General features: G+C 37.0%; 1 protein-coding gene across 1 annotated transcript in view; it reads right to left on the reverse strand.

Annotated features, from left to right (window-relative positions):
* The window catches only part of USH2A (usherin), a 736,138-nt gene that overhangs the window by 514,083 nt on the left and 200,574 nt on the right, over window positions 1-21,481 (reverse strand). Inside the window, exons 17-20 of the mRNA XM_043568966.1 lie at window positions 17,409-17,903; window positions 16,095-16,364; window positions 14,320-14,489; window positions 8,204-8,348 (exon numbers count right to left, since the gene is read on the reverse strand). Of these exons, the coding sequence (XP_043424901.1) occupies window positions 8,204-8,348; window positions 14,320-14,489; window positions 16,095-16,364; window positions 17,409-17,903 (1,080 nt within the window). The remainder of the gene's footprint in view (window positions 1-8,203; window positions 8,349-14,319; window positions 14,490-16,094; window positions 16,365-17,408; window positions 17,904-21,481) is intronic.

The raw sequence follows: 21,481 nt of genomic DNA on the forward strand, positions 1-21,481 counted from the left end.
TATCTCTGTTCCTCAGTGCCTCATCTGTCCAAGAGTACGACAGAAGTGAGGGTGTCCTCCAGTTTCAAAATTCTATGATTGAATACTTTCTAGCAGTGCTTCTCAATTAGTAAACCAGAAGGCATGCTGGACATCTAACACCCGGACCCTCTCAGTGCCCCAGGAAGCCAGCTAGTTTATCCCCTTCAGCTCTGAGCCACCCTATTTCTTCACCACACCAGGGCACACAAATATTATGATTTCTTTAATATGTCTTAAGACATAAAGGATGGTCAGAGAGCACTGCTTTCTGAGAATTTAAGGGAGATCACTTGTTTGGTGAATAAACACTACCTTAACCAGCTGTTGTTCTGATGATCATCAATTCGTACGTAACTAGCATCCTACATGTGTGGAGAAGAGGGTCTGTGATTTCTGAACGGCACACACAGCGGCATGATGACGGGGCACACCGTCCCCTAAAGTCCACCGTTAATAAAAGGTAGCTGCTTGGACTGTAATTATGGCATCCTTGGTACCCAAACTTGAAGCTTTTATGGGGCTTATGCAATTAACTACTTAAATGCATCGTAACACTTGCTTCTCTGACAGCAAAGTATTGATTTTTTAATCATTTTCAAGTCTCCTCTAGCACAAATAAATGTACTACAGTTACAGTTAATGCACTGTGTACATGCATTAAATGCTGGTGTGACACAATTTATTATTTTGTGATATATAGAATTGAAGTTTGGCTTCTCAGAAATCAGCACCACCGGTCCAGCATCAGTATGGAAACTACCATTGTCCTTGATACTCCAAATTCTCTACCTTCAAAAAGCTGGAGACCTTTGTTAATAGGATAGTTAGGCTTTTACAAAAAGGGGGGAGCTGAATATAAATCTTTTATATATGTCAGTGTAGGAGAAAATTAAAAATAGTCCAATGGAAGATACAGTTTATATTTTCCTAAAGGTGTCACTGTAGGACCTACGGCAACTTTGTTCAGATGAATTTTCGTCTCCTTAATTTCTTTCCTTGTACTTATTTAGGGTACATCTATCAAAATATTTTGCATACTGTAGTCTCCCTGATCCAGCCAATTTTTGCATATTCTAATTGTGTCATTTTAATGTCTTCCTATAGGTACCACTTTATAAAGCTAAAAGGCTGTTTTAAAAAGTATGATTTCTGCATGCCAAAAAGGCCAGGAGAACCCTATTAAAGTCACATATCTAAATGCAGACCTGATGACAGAGGTCATTACATGTTTCATCAACAAGCCTTTTGCTTGGGTGCAGCCACACAGTCAAAATTAAAGTTGGTGAGTAAAAAGCAGTTAATTTTGTTTTGTTAGAAATAATATCATTTTAGTTTTAGCATCTAAGACAGATGCCAGCATTTCACTCTGAACAGATGGTAATTCCTTCTAATAGTGCATCTCTGTATTAGTAAGGTCTGTTGTGTATACAAACAGTAATAAACAGTAGGTAAGGATCAAAATAAATTTTAATTGTTGACATTAAATTCTGGCAGCCACAGTTCTAAGGCTGCAATATTCCTTTTTCAAATCTGTCAGATTTACTAATGCTGCGAGAGCTTTGCCGAAAGCTGCCAGATTCCAGTCTCAGTGAAAAGATTTTTACATGCCACCGGTTACCCGTCTGTAGCAGGATACCTGTTTTCGTACCCTGACACCATTGTTCAATAATGACATGGAATTGGTACGACCATCCATGTGATGGTCAGCCAGGATTTCTTTTAGAATATTCCTGAAGGACCGAGCATCTAACGAAGAGGTTATTATAAAAAGCTATATCCAATTTGTTACACTATGGGTAACGGTAGGATCACAGCCCTTTCCCTACCCTGCTCAGGAGAGGTCTCCCGTTCAACTCATTTTATTCTATTTGCAAATCTGGGCATTCCTGAACTTCTCTGAAAGTGACATCATTCCTTCCTTTCATATTGTTTGCTTTGCCTGACTCTGAAGGATTTCCCTGACAGTCAGAGATACCATCAGCTGCGCTCTCCTATAGGCTTTGCTGTGGATCCAGAGTGCCAACAAGCACCAGTTTGGTCCTGATAATGCCTCCAGTGATCTGGTATTACAAGTAGTAGCCGCTATTTATTTTGGGAAGCTGCCATGTTAAAAAAAAAAAAACATTAAAAAACCCAGTTTGGCATTCAGGTGACTGTTCAATAACAAACATGCTTTGCAATCATATTTCTTTAAAAAATGGATGTATTTTTTTTAATCATGAAAAATATATTGCTTCCACCATATGGGACAACCAACGACTCACCAACCGATTTAAGATGCAGCATATTGAGCTGACCATATGTTACAGTGCTGTTGAATGGCTGAGTGATTCATGCCCGTCACATTCTAGTATATCAATTAAAGCTCCTTGAAGTCTGCATGATTTGTGTCTCTGTTATTAAACCCTGCTAATTCATCCCACTTACACATCTGTTATAAATCTCTAGGAGTGCTGCATGATTCATGGCAATCTGTGAGCATGCTACAGCAAATTCTTCTCCTTGTAATTAACAGTAAATTGTTTTACTGCCATGCAATGAATTTTTCAGTTATATTGCAAATGAACTCCTAAATGTGCGGTTCTTTCCTAAGAACTGACTTATATCATTAGGCAATTAAAAAGTATTGCTTTGAACCAAAAGCTTTTAATCAAGAGAAATACAACTTAAACATCGCTTAAGAGCCATGGAAATTTGACATGTTGGTTAAAACTGTAAAATAATTTCTGTTGTGGAAAGAGCAAAACAAACAAACAAAACCCTCGGTGTACTCAGGATTTCCCTGATGCTAAGATAGAACTGCTGTCTGAAAACACTCGGTGAGACAAGTTTGCACCGATACTGTTTATCTTAGAAGTTACTTAAGTCATCTGTCATTACCAAATTTCTCAGATTGCTTTACACTTCTCTAATTGTAAAACAGTGCCTTTATTCTTGAAATAAATAATTGGATAATTAGCCAAGTTGGATCATCAGAGGATTCCAGAGCTGTTCAAGTGTTCTTGTCAAAGGTGAAGCAAATTCATTTCAGCTCCCCTCTGCAGCTCTTCGAAGAGGCTTTGATTTTTTTTCCCCCACTTTCTTGGCAGCAGCTTCAGATTCATGAGTCCATACATCAAGTCAGTAGTTTAACAACAAATGGAATTAAATTCAAAGAAGGGAAACTAATTGAAGGACAGCAACAAAAGTGTTTGGTAATGTGCTTTTTAATATGGCATGCCACATTTGCATGATAATTTTTCCTTTTTAGCATGGAGCAGAAAGTGACTAGCTTAATGAGGGATTATTCAAGGCAGGAACGAACAAAATGCATTCATAACTAAGAACAAAGATTGTATTATGAAACAAAAACAGGCAACCTCAGAGAAGTAACTGGATGATTGGTTTATGCATTATGAATAAAAAGATAGAAAAATATTTATATTAGTATTCACTAATGACTATATATACAAGATTGTTGTAATTAAAATTATAAATTAACATATTAAGAGTGCTTGTTTAATCACTCTGGGTCCTATTCACAATGAAAAGACTCATGTACCTGCATGCAAAACAATGTGTGTTTTCAACTGAGCAGCAAACAGCCTATACATTTTACTTTTGATTCAGAGAAAAACCTTAATGCACCGCTAATTACTTGCTTAATGGGAGATGGGTACTTCTAAGCTTGTAGCGTAGAGGTCAATTTATGACAGGCAAAGGAAATATCACATTGCTCGTCCAGGAATGGAGCTCCAAGAGGAATTGCTCTTAAGAAAGGTTTAAATTGTACTGAATTCGCAAAGCGTGGAAACACACAAATTTCCTAAATTGAAAGGGTGATCTTAAGGAAAAAATAACACGGACTCTAACAGGGCCCGGGCCATCGGTTCATTACCCACAGAAACCCAGAAGCAAGTCCAGAGCCACTGATGACCCTGCTTGGAGACTTTGCTACAGAGACAAGAAACGTGGCTGCTCCTGGGTGTATGCCTCCCGCAGATCAGTTCTCAGGTTTGTCGCAAGCACGAAACTAAAGAGGTAGCAATGCAACATTCCAGAAGAAATGCACCAGTTCTAACCATATCTTTCACTGAAAAAATACTTGAAACAAAACAAGAGCCAGTTGAAATTCTCAGGCTTTCTACTAAAAGTCAGATAAATCTTCACAAGTATCTTTTTGATTCCTGTGACTGAGATTTAAGGAGGAAACATATTTTTACGAATCAATGATTTCAAAAGGCTGAATACTATTACTAACTTTTGGAACCCTTTTTCAAAGGTTTTGAATGGTCACTGGCTTCTTTCCTTCTCCTAAAATAAATTCGTCTGAACTACATTTTCATGTGAGAGTTAATTCCCCACACATCCATTCGAATTCACTGCAGTAATATATTCCCTCCGACTTGCAATTTTATTACTTGAAGAAACAGGGCAGGAAGAATCCTAAAGCTGCAAGTCAACTTTTATTTCTTCCCTACGGCAAACCTGTTGACCAAAAGGATTGACTATCTCTGTGTTTATTTTTATGACTTAGCATCTGTGAGTTATAGCCAGATGTTTAATCTTAAGAAAATTTTGGAAACAAAAACTTTCATTTACTGAAAATAAGGGTGGCAAAAAGATACTGGATCTGTAATTTCTGGGCTTTTCCTTATATCCCAACAAAAACAAAGAAGTTCATTCTTACTGATCTCAACACCCTTGAAAATTATGTCCTTTAAAATAAATCAAATGGCAAGTAAAAATTATTTTGCCATAATTTTGTCATGTAAGTGACTTTGTTCTCTGCTCTACAGATGAAGAATCAGACTCCTGACCAAAATTAAAGGATTAAGAAAAAAAAAAAAACATTTCCCCAGAAGAACACTAAAATGACTTTTCCTTCAGAAAAGAAAGCATTTTACATGGGAACGAAAGTTGATGTATTTCTCTTAATGGAGATTGGGTAGAAGGAGCATTGTGGCAAAGAACAACAACAACAATTTTAATTTCCACATTTAAATTTGCACATTCAGAACATCTTAAATTTACCATCACATCTTCTGCAACTGCTCAGTCCTTTACAATCCAGCTTCTATTCAACCATGTTAAATAGAGGGCCTCCAAGAGGGCCTTCCATGCCACCTTCCTTGTAGATCCCATTCCTGTTGCTTTCCCTACAGCATATGATGCTACAGAATTCTAGACCTTCTAGAACTCTCTCTTCCCTTAACTTTTCTGATACTGCTCCCTCTAACTCTGCCCATGTCTGTGTTCCCCTTACTCCTTTCTCTTTCTCCCAAAATATGAGCCTTCACTGAGATGCGAACTTTTAATTTGTATTTTCTCTGCTTTCACTAATTCATTATCACCTACAGCTTTAGCGTTTATCTCTATGCAATAATCACAAAATCTGTATCAGTGTTATGCTCCAGATTTGCATTTTCTGTTCTGGGATCCTAAGACTTTCCATGGATGTGTTTCTACCCAATGATCAAACTTCTACTCATGAGTTTATGTCTTTATCTTTGTTATTATATTTAATGGCATGACCACGGTCTACAACACTGACTGTTGTCTTCAATTCTTCCCTCTTCTTAACCTATGCGTTTCTCTTCTTTGGTCCACCTCCATTCCCTTCCTCCAATCTTTACTTCTATTTATCTGATTTGCTCCCTCTCTGCCTCTTAGAAAAGTCTACCAGACCCTATTTACACACTCTCTTCTTGTCTGTTTACACTCTACTGCCAGACAAATCTTCATATACCTTAATTTTCATCCCATCGGTATTTGGAACAATGCCAGTCTCTAAAATAGTGACTATAGTGGTATTTGTTCAGTCAAATGGTATTGTTCAAATCAAAGCTACTTATCCCAGATTCTATGTTCCCATAGTGTTCTTTTGTCCCTTTTCTAATACCTCCAGATGCTAACCTTATCTGTTGTATGTCAACACCTTAATGCAGACACCATTAAACTGTCCTTGAATGAATTATATTTGAAACCCTCACAGTGCCTTAAATAGGTAGGCCCTTAATACACGCTTACTGAATTGAGCACTCACAATAAACTAGAGTAACAATATAATTATGGCACTTTAGAGTCAGAAAGGATTCGGAGGACGTAGATTAGTTTTCTTTCACTACATTTCCAGTGGACAGGAGCAGCCTAAAGTATTCTCGCCAGTAAGTTAAATGAGAGCTGCTCAGAACACTCAGCTAGGCCATCCTCCATGCCACGGAAACCAGTTGCTACAACCAAGGAGGATGCTGTTAGCACAGATGTTATCACTGGTGCATTAGCCAGGGAGTACCTGTTTCATAGACATTTGCCCCACTTTCCCCTTGCCATCCCGAGGGTCCATCTAGTCTCTGCAGACGGGCATATGTCCCTCCATTTCCTTTAGTTTGCTGGTTTCCATGAAAAGACAGACTGAATCTCAGCTACAGGAGAGTACCTGCACTAGTGGTAGAACTATGATGTGTGAGGTACAGATGGGGGTGCCGTGGTGTGCAGCGTAGGGGAGAGACTTGAGCGGAGAGAACTGAAAATGTTATTGGAAGTACGTCAAGAAAAAGATGAATTAGACTGAGGAGAGCCCCTAAGGAGTAGAAGGAAAATGTTGAATAGAGGCCACATAGAGATATTTTAGATCAATGTAAGAAATCACCTCTGGAAAGAGGTCTCTAAACCTGGATTTGCCTGAGAGGTAGTAGCTCCCCTACCACGAAAGGTATCAAACATGGGTTGGACAAACACTTGGGAACAATGTTACAAAGAATATAGCATTATTGGTTAGAAAGTCACACTAGGTGATTTTAAACGTTTTCCCCTGGGGGTCATGATTTCAGTTCTACTCAGTCACATGGTTGGTACCCATCTATCTTCCACTATAAGTATATCCCTCTGTATCTTCCACTATACCTCAGGCCAATCTTCAGCTTGCATTGCTTCTATTTTTACTTTCTTCAGCCTGAAAGACTGAGTCCTCTTTTTTTGTTCTCTAGTCCCAAACTATGTCATCTTTCCAAAAGAAGGCAGAGAGCCTGCTTCTATTATCCATATTCAGCAGCCCTCTAATAATCAAACAAACAAACAGTCTTATAGGAGAATGGTATTTTGTACAATCTAGGTACCCCATAAATGTATTCATACATATGAAATACATATAAATATATAAAAATACAGAGTTTGGTTGTAGAGGTAATAAAACAAACATACTTCTTTAGAATTTGTGAGTTGTTCTCATTGATAGAAATTTGAAGAAACAAATTACTTGGATGAGATCATTTGAGCCAAACAAGTTTTTCCAGAACTAAAGTGAGGTAAAACAAAACAATAGAATCAGACTTGAACACAGGGAAAAGGCATAAGGAATATTTTTATAGCTAAATATGTTTTCATATCTGTCATTCATCTAGAAGTCTTTCGACCTTCTCACATCTGGATTTTCTAAGAGTTTCTTAACCTCACATCTGGAAATTTTCTTAGGGAGCACCAAGCTTTGCTTGACTGCAGACAGAAAAACTGATTTGAAAATAACTAAATGCAGAGTAATTGAGTTATGTAGGTGTCAGTAACACATGTAATCAAGTTTGTATGAATCTAGTTTGTTCTGTGTAAAGCAAGCAACATTTTATGCAAAGCATTTCCTACTAAGATCATACTTGATAATGACTCCTTTATTTAAATTGTATAAACTTAGTAGCTTCTTATTAATAATAAGTAAATTAATAATTACACTGCTGCCTATCCATTAAAGGTAAAATATAACACCAGAATATCCCACTAGTTCCTGGATGTCTGCCTTTAGCCCCAGAGAGCAGGAGTAGGTAGACCCAAAGCCCGCAAAAAGGGTCAAGAAGAAGTATCCTGAGCCCTCACAAGAAGCCTCCTGAATACTTCTAACAACTGTCAGGATATCAGTAGGACCTAGAGTGAATACTGAGCCCTGGAGTCACTCTGCATCTAGCTGCATTTCTTATTATGGCACAGCTGCAACTCAGGGCTCCCAGGGACCTCTTAGAAACTTAAGTCTATTTATTTATTTTTGTTTGTTTAAAAATGTCAATACAGCTAGCAATCAGGGTTCGTGATCAGGGAGCAGGAGAAACCAGAAAAGACAAGTCCAAACTAGAGAAGGTGTTGAGCTTTATAGGTGTTTGTTTACAAATATACAATATATTTTTCACATTTTTCAGGTACAGAAAAACTTGCTTACCTGCTGCTAATGTCTGTCCTGCTCCTGAAGCACTGGTCACACAACCAATTGAATTGCAGAGAGAAATAGTGAAGTTGTATATCTTATAAGGTTTTAGTTCTTTTACAATATAAAACAGTTCTTGGGATTTGGCAGTATACAACACCTTCAAGGCCAAAAAAAAAAAAAAAGTCAGATAATAAACAGTGTGAGAAATGTAACTTTGGCAGTCAAGACACCAGAATCCGGTCATGTTCTATGAATTCAGACAAAGAAATTATTGCCAACCACTATTAGGAAAGGGATTTTTTTTTTGAAGAGTCTCAACAAGCTAGGATTTAATTGATAATTGTACAATCACACTGTTTTATGAGGTAATAATCCAGTTCCCGAGTGGATAAATGAGGAAAGCAAGTTATTGCCTCATAAAGCAGCGTGGTGGTATGGTTATTGTCACCAATGGCAGAGATAAAGGATGGTGACATTGTGATTGTTATCATGAAAGGGCCAAATAAAACCATGGGGCTTGGCCAAAACGAACCCCATGCAGTGATGCCCACACGTCATTTGATGGAACTAGCACAGAAAAATGTCACTATGTTAAATTAATCCCATCATTTTCTTTAAAAATAAAAAGCCACAAAAGAAAAAGGAAAACAAGTAAACACATTACTGAGCATCCACATGAGGTCAATTCTCAATTATCTTTCTTATACAAATAAGCATATGCAGATTAGATCAAACAGTTACATTTCTTCAAATATTGTCTTTACCACACAATTTCAAGGGAGAAAAGCAGATTTGAGCGAAGGAGGCTGAAAGGAACGCCATAGTACATAAACAAATAATTAAACAACTAACACTGAGCCTTGGTCCTATCATTATAACTAGGAATGATCAAAAGCAACCGTATAAGTTTACTCAGTTTACAGATACAAAAACCACTGGAAATTGTATTCAGAAAAAGAAGTCATTAAAACAAAAAGTATGACACCAAGCATGAGTATAAAACTTTTTTCTAAGGGATACTGATATCATATCAAATAATCTTCTATATGTATAAATATAGATAGCTGTTAAGGTTCATAACATTTGAAGTAATTTTCTAGATATTCTCCCTTTAGAAATACAATAAAATTCATTTGGAATATTGCCTAGGCATTTACTTTAAAATTTCATAACCTAAATGAGTAGTTCTAGAAAACAGTGTGAATGGGATATGAACTACATCATTTATATAATATTTTTCAGAAATAAAGGTGATTTCAAAGAGTCTAAAAATCTAGGAATAATTTAAAACTTTGGTATTATTTCCTTGCAATTACATTTAGAAATCAGAAAACATCAAAAACCAAATCATGAGTACTTCATTTTTCTAATTCTGAAATTGTTATTGATTTTATAAAATGTTTTCTTCTGTGCAATGTGATTTGAAATTTTCTAAGAAAAATAAAACTTTGAAATGAGTAAAATTTATTGACTATTGCTATAAAATGTATCCCATTTAGAACAACTCTGGTTTGGATTAATTTAGATTTTTAGAAAATGAAATTGTTTTCAGGATAAAATACAGCGAAGTGTTTCTTATTTTAAGGAAGATGTGGTAAAAAAATATATATAATGGAATATTATGTAGCCATAAAAAGGGATGAGATCATGCCATTTCCAACAACATGGATGGACCTAGAGGGTATTATGCTAAGTAAAATAAGTCACACTTAGAAAGACACATATGATATGGTTCACTCATATGTGGAATCTAAAATATGTATTATGTGTAATAGTATTGTATGGTGACAGATGGTAGCTGCATTCATGGTGAACATAGCATAACATACAGAGAAGTTGAATCACTACGTTGTATACCTGACACTATTGTGACATTATATCAACTATATTCAAATTAAAAAAATTAATTTGAAAATAAAGTGTTTCCTTTGTAATCTAGGATGTTGAATCATTTTTTTAATAAACTATTTTTCACAGCAAGAACACATAATGACATATAATACGAAATAGAAAATGTAGATTAATACTAATTTTGATGGGCTTTTACTTCTCTACATATGATTGGTACAAATTACAAGATTTTAAAAGGACATTTACCTTCAAGCTTGTAGCACATAAAATAATCACTCAGATAAGTTTTTTCTCTACCATATATACAGTCATTTTACGTGTCTTAAAGGATCAATTTAATTGAAAATTTTCTTTGGCATAAATCTTTAAAGAGGTGGAGAGAAATCTGTGGAAGCTTGAAATCCTACACTGATAATATCAACTGTTCTATATATTTCCTTGCCACGTTCTTTTTTTTTATGTTAATTTATTTTTGAAAGAGAGACAGAATGTGAGTGGGGGAGAGGCAGAGAGAGAGGGAGACACAGAATTTGAAGCAGGCTCCAGGCTCTGAGCTGTCAGCATAGATCCCAACACAGGGCTTGAACCCACGAACCACAAGATCATGACCTGAACCGAAGTCAGACACTTAACCAACTGAGCCACCCAGGTGCCCCTTCATTGCCACATTCTTAGCCAAAATTTCCTTAACAGTTATTTTACAGTAGCTTTCCCTAGAAAATTTGGCTATTTACTTACCAAACTTATAACAAGACACACTCAGGTCAGTGTGGATACAAATTTAACTACTGAAGTGACAATTTTGGCTTTGCCACTCTTGATTTCATTTTCGTTAATACACAATGAAGTAGATAGATATTTGTGGGGGAGAGAAAACGTAAGAGAAGAAAGTGACATATCTACATCTTTCTTCAATTGGGCCACAAAGAAAGGACTTTTAAACAAAAAAAGATGCATATCCATAATTTTTGTAATAAAAATGAAATCTTTTACTGCTCCACTGAACTATAAAGTGATCTTTTTAAAGTGTAATGTAGTCTTAGCCCATTAATAAAAATCACTAATAGTAGCTAATATTCGTCAAGCTCTTGAAGTTCCACAGACACCACATAGGTAAGAAGAAATCGTTTTCCTATTTTACGGATGAGTAAGACCTGAAACACAGAGATGTGTGGAGGGCTAGCGACTGGCAGAAATGGGATATAAACAAATTGACTTCCAAGGCTATATTTTTATGAACGGTGTTTTTTACTTAGTTTTGCGTCTTGGAAGAGAATATTATAGTGCAAGCAATAGTTGCTTTGAAACTATCTTACAAAGAAAGAACAGTTTACAAAGCAAAAGAGTAGCAAAAACAACAAAACATCAATGATAAATATGGTATGAAATTAAGGGCCAAACAAAGCAGTGATGGCTGTAAATTTACCCTAAATCCTACTACATGCTGGATTGGTAGACTAAGTTGTTTAAGTTAAAAGATTTGTATAAGACTAGGTCTATTTTTGCCACCTGAGACAGTTGCAAATAAGTCAGTACTTATTTCCAGACTAATGAAAAAGTGTAACAAGGAGTCATAAATTATTTATTGACTCTTTTTCTTCTCCTAGTTTTGTGTTGTATACATGCTCGGTTTACTGAAAAGGCTCGACAATATTGGCAAACCTATTGGCATGGGTTGAACAGTGTCTCCCACAAATTCTTGTTCACCTAGTACCTCAGAAAGTTATCTTACTTGGAAATACGGTCTTTGCAGATGTAATTAATTAAATCACACGTTTAGGGTGAGCTTTAAATATAAGTCATATATTTATAGGAGAAAGGAGAGGGCTACACAGACACAGAGGAGATAATGACACAGAGAAGGCTATGTGACAACATGCTGAGATTGGAGTTTTGTGGCCACCAACCAAGGAACACCAGAAACTACCAGAAGCTGGAGGAAGCAAGGAAGGATTCTCATCTAGAGCCACTGGGGGGAAAATGGCCCTGCCAACACTTTGATTTCAGACTTGGCCTCCACTTAAAAAATAATAAATTTCAGTGCGCCTGGGTGGCTCAGTCAGTTAAGCCTCCAATATCGATTCAGGTCACGATCTCCCAGTTTGTGGGTTGGAGCCCCACACTGGGCTCTGTGCTGACAGCTCGGAGCCCGGAGCCTGCTTCCGATTCTGTCTCCCTCTCTCTCTGCCCATCCCCCACTCACACTCTGTCTCCATCTCTCTCAAAAAATGAATAAAAAAAAAAAAAAGAAGAATCAGAGAATCAAGAAGTGGCAGTTATGTTGAAGTCTTGATAAGTATTATGTCCTCCAAAGAATGAGAGACCACGTTTTTGAAAATTAAGGGGTCTGCCCCATCAGTAAAATGTTTGGGGGTGCAGTAGCCTGAGACATGCTAGGACACCCCTTCCAAAATAAAGGTCAGCTTATTGCCTCTTGCACTTACCACTAGTAGGAAGGAAACAGAATGTCTGGCAGGCCTTCTTAGGTTCTGAAGAGAGCATATTCCACATCTGGGAATACTATTCTGACCAAGATACTGAGTGATATGGAGCGCTGCCAGCTCTGAGTGTGCCCTCAAGCGGAAATGGATTCTTCAGCAGGTCAAGGTCAAGACTGTTTTGCAAGCAGCCAAGCAACTTGGGACATAAAGTCTATCAGAGCCTGTGGTACTAAAGGTGGCTATAGTGGGAAAAGATGCTGTGAGACATTTACGGCAAGCTCTCAATAAGAGAATCACAAGGTAGACTCACAGGGTCTGGAGCAAGGGCATATGACACAATGGAAATTAAACACCATTTGCTAGACAGCTTCTAGCATGCTATTGGGCCTTGGTAAGAGCAGAGAAGCTGACTGTGGAACATCAAATGGCCATGAAGCTAGAGTTACCTCTCATGAGCTGAGTTCTGTCAGACATGCCATCTCTTAAGGCCACTGAAGCCCAAAAGAAATTCATCATCAAATGGAAAGGATATCTGGGGAAAGGGATATCCATAAATGGAAAGGGGCACAAAAAGAGCCAGGAATTATTATATACTGTGCAAGCAGATTGTTGGGACCCCATCTTATCGACCATTTGTATACTGGTAGCTCAATCAATCTCAGCTCATACCTATGACTTGTTGGAGGTCCCTCAAGAGCTGAGAGAGTATAAACATGCGGTTTGGTTCACAGATGGGTTGCCTTAGTATGTGGTTGCAAGTGCATGATAGCTGCTCTGTAGCTCCATTCAAGGATGATCCCGAAAACCAGTAGCGCACCTTGTCATCGATTTTGTATGGAAAGGGAAGGATCCAAAGGTAGAATACACCTGAACTATATGACAGTGGCTGGGATGTATTAGTCATGGGCATGAGAGAGAAAAGACTAGAAGATCAGGAACCAGGAAGTCTGAGAAAGAAGAGTGTGGATAGGACCATGGGAGAGATAGTTATGTGCGAAGATCCCTTTATATTGTGCTAGTGCTACCAAAGAGCATCTTCCTCAGAAGAGGTGCTAAACAGTCAAGTACACAGAATGACTTGTCCAGTTAACATCAGCCATCTCTGTCATTGGCCACCCTCATGCTGATAGAATAGACTAATGGAGTACATTGGCCACACCATAAACTGGAGGGAAAGAAGAGCCTCTCACCGCCCCCCCCCCCAGGATTGTTATATACATATCAAATGACTTAGTCCATACACATAATACAGCCTTCATAAGTTAGCTATGATTATTATTCTCATTACTTCTAGCTAGAGGATGAAGTACTAGTAAACAATATGTCACTGTATATCCCAAACCTTCAACATGTTAATACCCTTTGCTATAAGCTGTGATAATACGTTCCTCAGAATTCTTTTCTCTTCAGAAATATGCAAAATGTACACATAAGACATTCTTATCAATGCTACTTATATTTCCAAAAGAATCAATACAGTATAAATATCAACTGATTGTGGGTTGGCTAAATGCATTATTGTCTGCCCAAATAATGTGATGCTACATAGCTACTGAGAGTCGACTTCTTACAAGATATATAAGGATATATGTTAAGTGTAAAAAGCAGATTTTATTAAACAACGTTATATCTATTTTGTTTTAATACATGCTTATATTAGAAAAAATAGGTGATATAAATATATAGAGCCTTGCACACATAATATCATATCAGGAAACAAATGCCCCATTTAAGGAATCTAGAAGAGAGAAATCGGTCACAGAATTCTGCAAACTCAGAAAATATCAAAATGAAGACAATTCAATTTTGAAAGGACATTAGTTCAAATAACAATACCTGTGACAATGCTGCAGGAACAGATTGTTGAGGTGATTGTTCAGAAATCATATTGATCTTATACCCCATAACTTCTCCTCTTGTTACATTATCTGCCGGCTTCTCCCAGGACACATTGAGGGAGTACGGTGAAAGCGGGGAGACGGAGGGAGGGGTCATGAACGCTGGCACTATCAATGACAACAAGTACAGCAGCCAACAATGAACGCCATTATTTACAGGTTTCGGGAGTAAATTCATACATGTGTTCTAGTTTCTGCCATACCCCTGTTCCTTACGTTAATACCCTGATTTTTAAAAATCAAAGGATATACTGGTGTTTATAAAAGCCATTCACTTTTTTTTTTATGTTTTCTGCAAGGATGTTCTCCATTCTTATTTTACCAGCAAAGGTATTTTCCATTCACAAAATAAAAATCATATAGGAATTTGCTAACGTTCGTGAAGATAACTAATAGATTTTTTGGAGTGGGGAATCATAGGTCTTATGAAGCATTTGAAAGAAGAAGTCATCAAAACTAAGTCTTAGTCCACAAAGTCCAGAACAACGAAGAGTAACACACTAGAGTTCTAATGGAGAGAAGTATTTCACCCACACTGATACAGCTTGGAGAATATTACTCTTCAGAAAGTGGTAAATCGAAAATGTTCTAAATAACCCCAAAGAAATTTTTTAAGTTTTCAATAAATCTTGATTGAAATGTCCAGAGTACATACACACATACATTCTCCCCCTGCCATCCTTGAGATCTTAATATGGATTTTAAATGTGGTAACCAAAGGTGTATTATCAAAGGACCTCATTGCACGTTCAGGAGCCAGTGACCCATAAGATTATGAGGGTCCAGTATTGCAGTTTCACCCATTACTTTTCATTTCTGACCTTGATTTTCCCCTTCCAGAACGCCATGGCTCATCACTTGTGCTATCATGGCACTATTATTTGTCCAAGATGGCTGGTAGTCATTAAGAGATGCTCAAGCAGAATGCACATTTTATTCATGAAATGATTCCCTTGGACATCAACCTAAAGCTACCCTTATCCTCCCCACAGTCTTAACAGAGCCAATTTAAATCAGGACTTGGGATTTCTTGAATATCCATAGATTCAAAACATAACAAAAGTGTATTTTTTTGGTTAAAGGCTCATGATATTTGAGGTGTTTTTAATGTAAAGAGTAAGGGGGAGGGTTAAAAATCTCTCATTTGCCATAGTGAAGATATCTTCAGAAAATTGAAAATGTCACACTCCTTTCTTCCCACACTGCCAGCTGCTTGTGAGTACAGTTGCAAATTACAGATTTTGATACCCGGGATTCTATCATTAGGTACCACCTAGTACCTACACTATTTGCTTTGGAGAGAGAAATAAAAACAAAACAGGATTTGTGAAATGGGTAACAGCTATCTCTTTCATTGAATATAAATTGTACTGAATTTGGAGCAAGATAGGGTATATGGCCAACCCACTTCAGGAATGGAAACCAATTGCTATTTTTGGCAAACATTCCCAAAAGACTATAACTACAGTGAAGTTATTTTTCCCTCTTGAAGTAATAGCTCAGGCATTTACTTTTTTTTCCCTAAAACTCACTGCAAGTGCTTTATGACCTTGAGTTATTTATGTAGCCAACCAATATATTAAATTTTTCCTTGGCCTATATAAATTTATAATTCTTGCTTTTCGAAACGTACTTTAGTGCTGTTGACTTTCATTTGGGGCAGCATTTTTATGTGGGAGTCTTAAAAGTAGAATTCAAAGCCCTTTTCCTCACCTGATTCTCCTGTTCTTTCTGAAGTCCAGGCAGATGACACACTGCCAGCCATATTCACAGCCAACACTCGAAACCCATACGTGGTATATGGCTCCAAGGCAGTGATGGTTGTAGCTGTCTGAGGAGGTTTTAATGCATTTTCATTGGCCGATTCTCCAAATGGGTGAGGACTGAGCCATCCACTGCTCTGAAAAACTTGACTTTCTGCCGACGTGGCTTGTCCATCAGATCTCAATCTTTTCATGTACAGTTCATATCTTATTATCACTCCTAGAAAAGTGAAACACAGAGCCAAGGAGACTCATCGGACAAAGTGACAGTTTTGGGGGTAGGGTGGGGGTAGGTCAGTTAAAGAGTTCTGCTGGCTTTGCCTTATTCTCCTGACTAGATTACCTGTTCACTCCTTTAATAATCCAGATGATGGGATTTATAAAAGACAACAAGCTGATGGATAGATGAATGTATAAAGTACTGCTAAAAAGCACACTCATGGAAAAACAAACCAAAAGGGAATGCATAAACACAAAATAGCGATAATTTATTAGAGGTAAATCCAATCCTCTGCAGAGTGAAGGGCCATAATTTCTAAGAAGAATTGCTTTGTTTGAGGGAGGGGTGTAATCTGATCACTGCACCTCCAATTTGTATACTTGCAAATTTGGGGATTTTAATTTAATTATCTATTTAACACAGCCCCATTTACATAAATATTAGAACATTCAACTTAATTTCTACATATTCTTATCAAGTAACTCTCAAAGTCCAAGATAAAAGGTTTTGCCATAGTACACACATGAAATTAATTACTAAAAATCTATGAATTTGTGTCTGGCCTATATAACCAAGGGTTCAATTGTATGAAGACAAAAAATTAACTTAATGGAGTCAGCCAGCCTATATACATATTTTTGGTATTATTTTATATCCTTTTCTTGGTTAAAAGAGAAAATTTACTGCTTATGGGTGCCCTGGCTTGTGACACAGTCAAATATAATGCATCTCATAAGTGAGTTTCAAATTAGAAACATCATTTGTGTTGTGACAGATGTCATTAAGAGCAAAGATAATATTAGCCTTTTAAGGGGCAATTTAAATGAATGGAATTTGTTATTAGATTAAAGAAATACACTTGTTCTACTAACTTGTTCTACATAGTCCAAAGAGTGTTTGATACCTTTAGATATCTTCTCAATTATTCTATCCTACAGTTACAAAACTGAATACAATTGCCAGACTCTCACTGCACGATTCCAAATGCCTAAATTCTCATTCATGTTTGGCCAAGAAAGGGAGATCTGAGCCTTGCCTTCCTACCATTTGGTTCCACTGGGGGAGACCACTCGACGTGAAGCTCTGTAGAACTGATCTTCCACACTGCAGGTGGACTCAGCCTTCGGGGAGGTGCTTGGGCTGTGATCACTGTAAGGGGTGAGCTGTGTAAACAACCCCCACTAGTACATGCCTGTACAGAGAAATGGTACTTGGTGAATGGAACCAGATTCCAGATGGTAGCTGCAGTTTCATGACCTTCATAAGGAACACACGGCTGAATGCCACCTAAAGGAGCACAGGACAAAATATATTTTTCTATAGGACCAGAACGATTTGAAGGTGTGGTCCAGGTAAGTGTTACGGAGTCTGAGCCAACAGGAATGATATAACTTAAGTTCAAGTGTCCTTCCGGGACCCCCGGTTTCGTCTTGAAAGTGACAGGTGCACTCTTTGTGGAGCCATGCACACTGGTGGTCTCGATGTAATAGGAATATGAAGTATATGGTGATAGGTCAGTGTCTAAGAAGTACTGAATATCTGAAATTAAAAAGAAGAAAATAGTTACATGTCACAAATTAGTAAGGAACCATTTGCAACCATTTTCCTATGTACAATCTGCTCTTTTGAGTAAGAGTATGGTTCATATATTTAAAACCGAAATAAAGCAAATACTGATTACTTGTATGATATAAATGCCTTTTGTAATGAAGGATATTAGAAGGCTTAAGCTCTCATTCTTTATATAATATGGTGTCTTTTTTATAGAAGATATAAGAGGAATTTCTGGAAGTTCTCTGAAACTGAAATAACAGGTTTTTTCTTCTATATGACATGTTTGCTTGTTAAACAATATTTTGCACCACATGAAGGGTTGGCAAACTGCTACCACAGGCCACATTGGCCACCTGGCCAATAGCATGACTGGAAACTTTCCTGAATTTATGACTCCTAGAAACTGCGAAATTAGAAATGTTTATTGTTGTTTTAAACCACTAACTTTTGCAGACATTTGTAATCAGCAGTGGACAACTTACACAAGAGAAGTCTGGTTTTTAAAAGATTACAAAGATAGGGAGCGGACATGATTAGATGTGTGCCTGGAATCCCATTCTCTAAGGGGACAGGAAGCGTACTGCAGGATTGTGACAATTAAAACATGCCAGGTAGCCAAGGAGAAACGTTTACAGGCTCCAGCTCTATTGTTGCAAAGGAGGCAATGAACGGTAAGTGTGAAACTGAGAGGCAACAGACTAAGGGCTTGTACAAGCATACACTAAAACATATTTTATAAGACCATGGTCCTTACTCAAATTCTTGGGAAGCATTTCCTCAGGAAGCATCTAAAATACTGATGTGTCATATATAATAGGAAATGTTGAAGTATATTAAAGTGGAATTTAATGCGTTGTAATATTGTAATATTAATGTATTACATTAATAGAATTTTAATATCATGTAATTATTATAAAACATAGTAACGAGGACCATGTAGCAACATGAGAAAAAAGCATAAAATGCAATAGTGCATATATGTAAATATTATTATGAAAAATAAACTGGAGTACACACTATTCCAGAAACTTTCCAAAGTGAAGTTAGTCATCATACTAGAATGCTGGAATCGTGATATTAAAAAAATTTCTTTGATGATTTCTTCATTGGATATGGTATTTTTATAAGAAAAAGATCTACCCCAGGGGCACCTGGGTGGCTCAGGTCATAATCTCACAGTTTGTGGGTTTGAGCCCCATATTGGGCTCTGTGCTGACAGCTCAGAGCCTGGAGCCTGCTTCAGATTCTCTGTCTCCCCCCCACCCTCTCTCTGCCCCTCCCCTGCTAATGCTCTGTCTCTCTCTCTCTCTCAAAAATAAACATTAAAAATTTTTTTTAAAAAAGAAAAAGATCTACCCCAATGACAAAATTACATAGACAAATTATTGTACACTGAGATTCCTCTTTGGAGGCACTAATACTACTAATAACTAAATGCACTGATGAATTTCTTTCCAAGTACGCTTAATATCAAATTTAAAAAATGTGTTCTCATTGATATGTAATTTTTGTCTCCTGTATTAGTGAAACTTTCTATTATAAAATCAAACCAGGGAACTGTTACCTTCTGAGAACCTAAGTAATCTGGGAAAATCCAGACTCATATTCTCCTAATTCCTTATCTTTTCTGCAGTCCAAAACTGAAGTAGGTTCAGGGCAGAGGGGTGTTGGCAAGTTTTTAAAAATGTACTGAGCATGCTTAAATGAGGTAGGAGTGGGAGAATATTATGAGATTTCAGGTTTTCCTGGATGTAGAAGAAAGAAAATTAGCCATAATCTCCCATTATGACATATAATGTGAATATACCCTTCTCACATTTTAGTAGTTTAATAGTTTGATAAATTGTCTGTCTTCGACACTAGACTTAACATTCTGGGAAAGCCGAGATCATGTCCTCCTTACTTGCCACCATTTGTAGCACAGAGTAGAATTTCAATAAATATTTGTTAAATCAATCAGTAAAACTGATGCATAAAATTTACTATGCCTCCACTCTTATGTGGATCCTGAGAAACTTAACAGAAGACAATGGGGTGGGGGGAAGGGAAAAAAAAAGGTTAGAGAGGGAGGGAGCTAAAACGTAAGAGACTAGAACAAACTCAGGGTTGATGGGGGGTGGGAGGGAGGGGAGGGTGGGTGATGGGCATGGAGGAGGGCACCTGTTGGGATGAGCACTGGGTGTTGTATGGAAACCAATTTGACAATAAATTTCATATTAAAAAAAAATTACTATGCCTCTTTAGAAAATGTGATATCCTCCATTGGAAGGATTTGATGAATGATGTTTACTATGTCTCTCCATAAAAAGTGATATCCTGCACTGGAAAAATGTGCTTGTGATATATTGAGAGTAGTTGCTAAGTAGTGTCATTCTATCAGTTATTCAAATGACTACTACATTGGTTTTCGATATATTACCTGAACATCATACTTGTTGCTCATAACATAGTATTGTTATCACAATTGAACCATTAAGGAAATTTCTCTATCATAGCCATGGTGTAGCTACTATTACATGTATTTCTGGCATATAATAATAAATTCAATAAATATTTATTACATTAAAGTTATGTATATTCCACATGAGACTATTTAAAATACTCAAAAAATTTTGAAAAAAGATCATTTAAGGCTAGAAAATGATGGAAAATATCCTACTTAACATGCCAAAAGCCAAAACCTAAAAGGTAAAAATAACTATCAATGCTAAATATTCCAAGAGACTGGCATGTGCTTAAACTGGAAGTTGGAAGACATATAACCTGATGATAATTAAAAAGTTCAGCACGTACGTAACAGTTGTAGCATTTGAGAAATGGGACATAATCTCGATAGATCAAAATTTACAAGAGCAGTCTATGTAGTAAGTAATTAGAGTAATGATCGAATTGAGATGGCAACATATATTTGGTTAAAAATATTATATAAACATACAGTATGAACTAAATAAAAGCAGTTGAAAGGGTATAAACAGAATTCCCCTTAATTCTGTCATAGCAACAATAAAATAACTCAGGTTAAAAGAACTTATCTCAAGCAGGTTGCACTCCTCAGTTAGGAGAAGAATTATCTCTATCTTTAACTCTGAGCTGGGAAAATTGTTCTCCTACCACAAACTTCTGCACATTTGGGGAAACATTCAGAATTCTTCCTTCAGCACGAACTCATGATCTCAGCTGGTACCCACTCTGGATTGAGGTATGTCCTAATACACCACCCATGAAAGCTACCTGGACCAGCTCAGGTTTCCTGAATGTACCTTATTTTCTCCTACACCTGCCCTTCATGCCTTTTCACGTATAATTTCTTCCATGACAATCATTCTTGCTCTACCATAGTACCTGGCTAACCCAGTTTACACATCACTTCCTGACTGCAAAACTTTTAATGGTTCTCAGTATCCATCTCTGATACCGTAGTCAGGGTTACAGTACTTTCTTAATACTCCAAGTCTACTCTAATTCAACATTTGAAATATATTATAATTTTGTTTTACTTTTTATCTCCCCTCTCGATAATGAGAACTATTCCTTCCATCTTTATATTTCTAGTGACTCACACA

This window comes from Prionailurus bengalensis, chromosome E4 (genome assembly GCF_016509475.1).
Source record: "Prionailurus bengalensis isolate Pbe53 chromosome E4, Fcat_Pben_1.1_paternal_pri, whole genome shotgun sequence".
NCBI classification, from domain to species: Eukaryota; Metazoa; Chordata; class Mammalia; order Carnivora; family Felidae; genus Prionailurus; species Prionailurus bengalensis.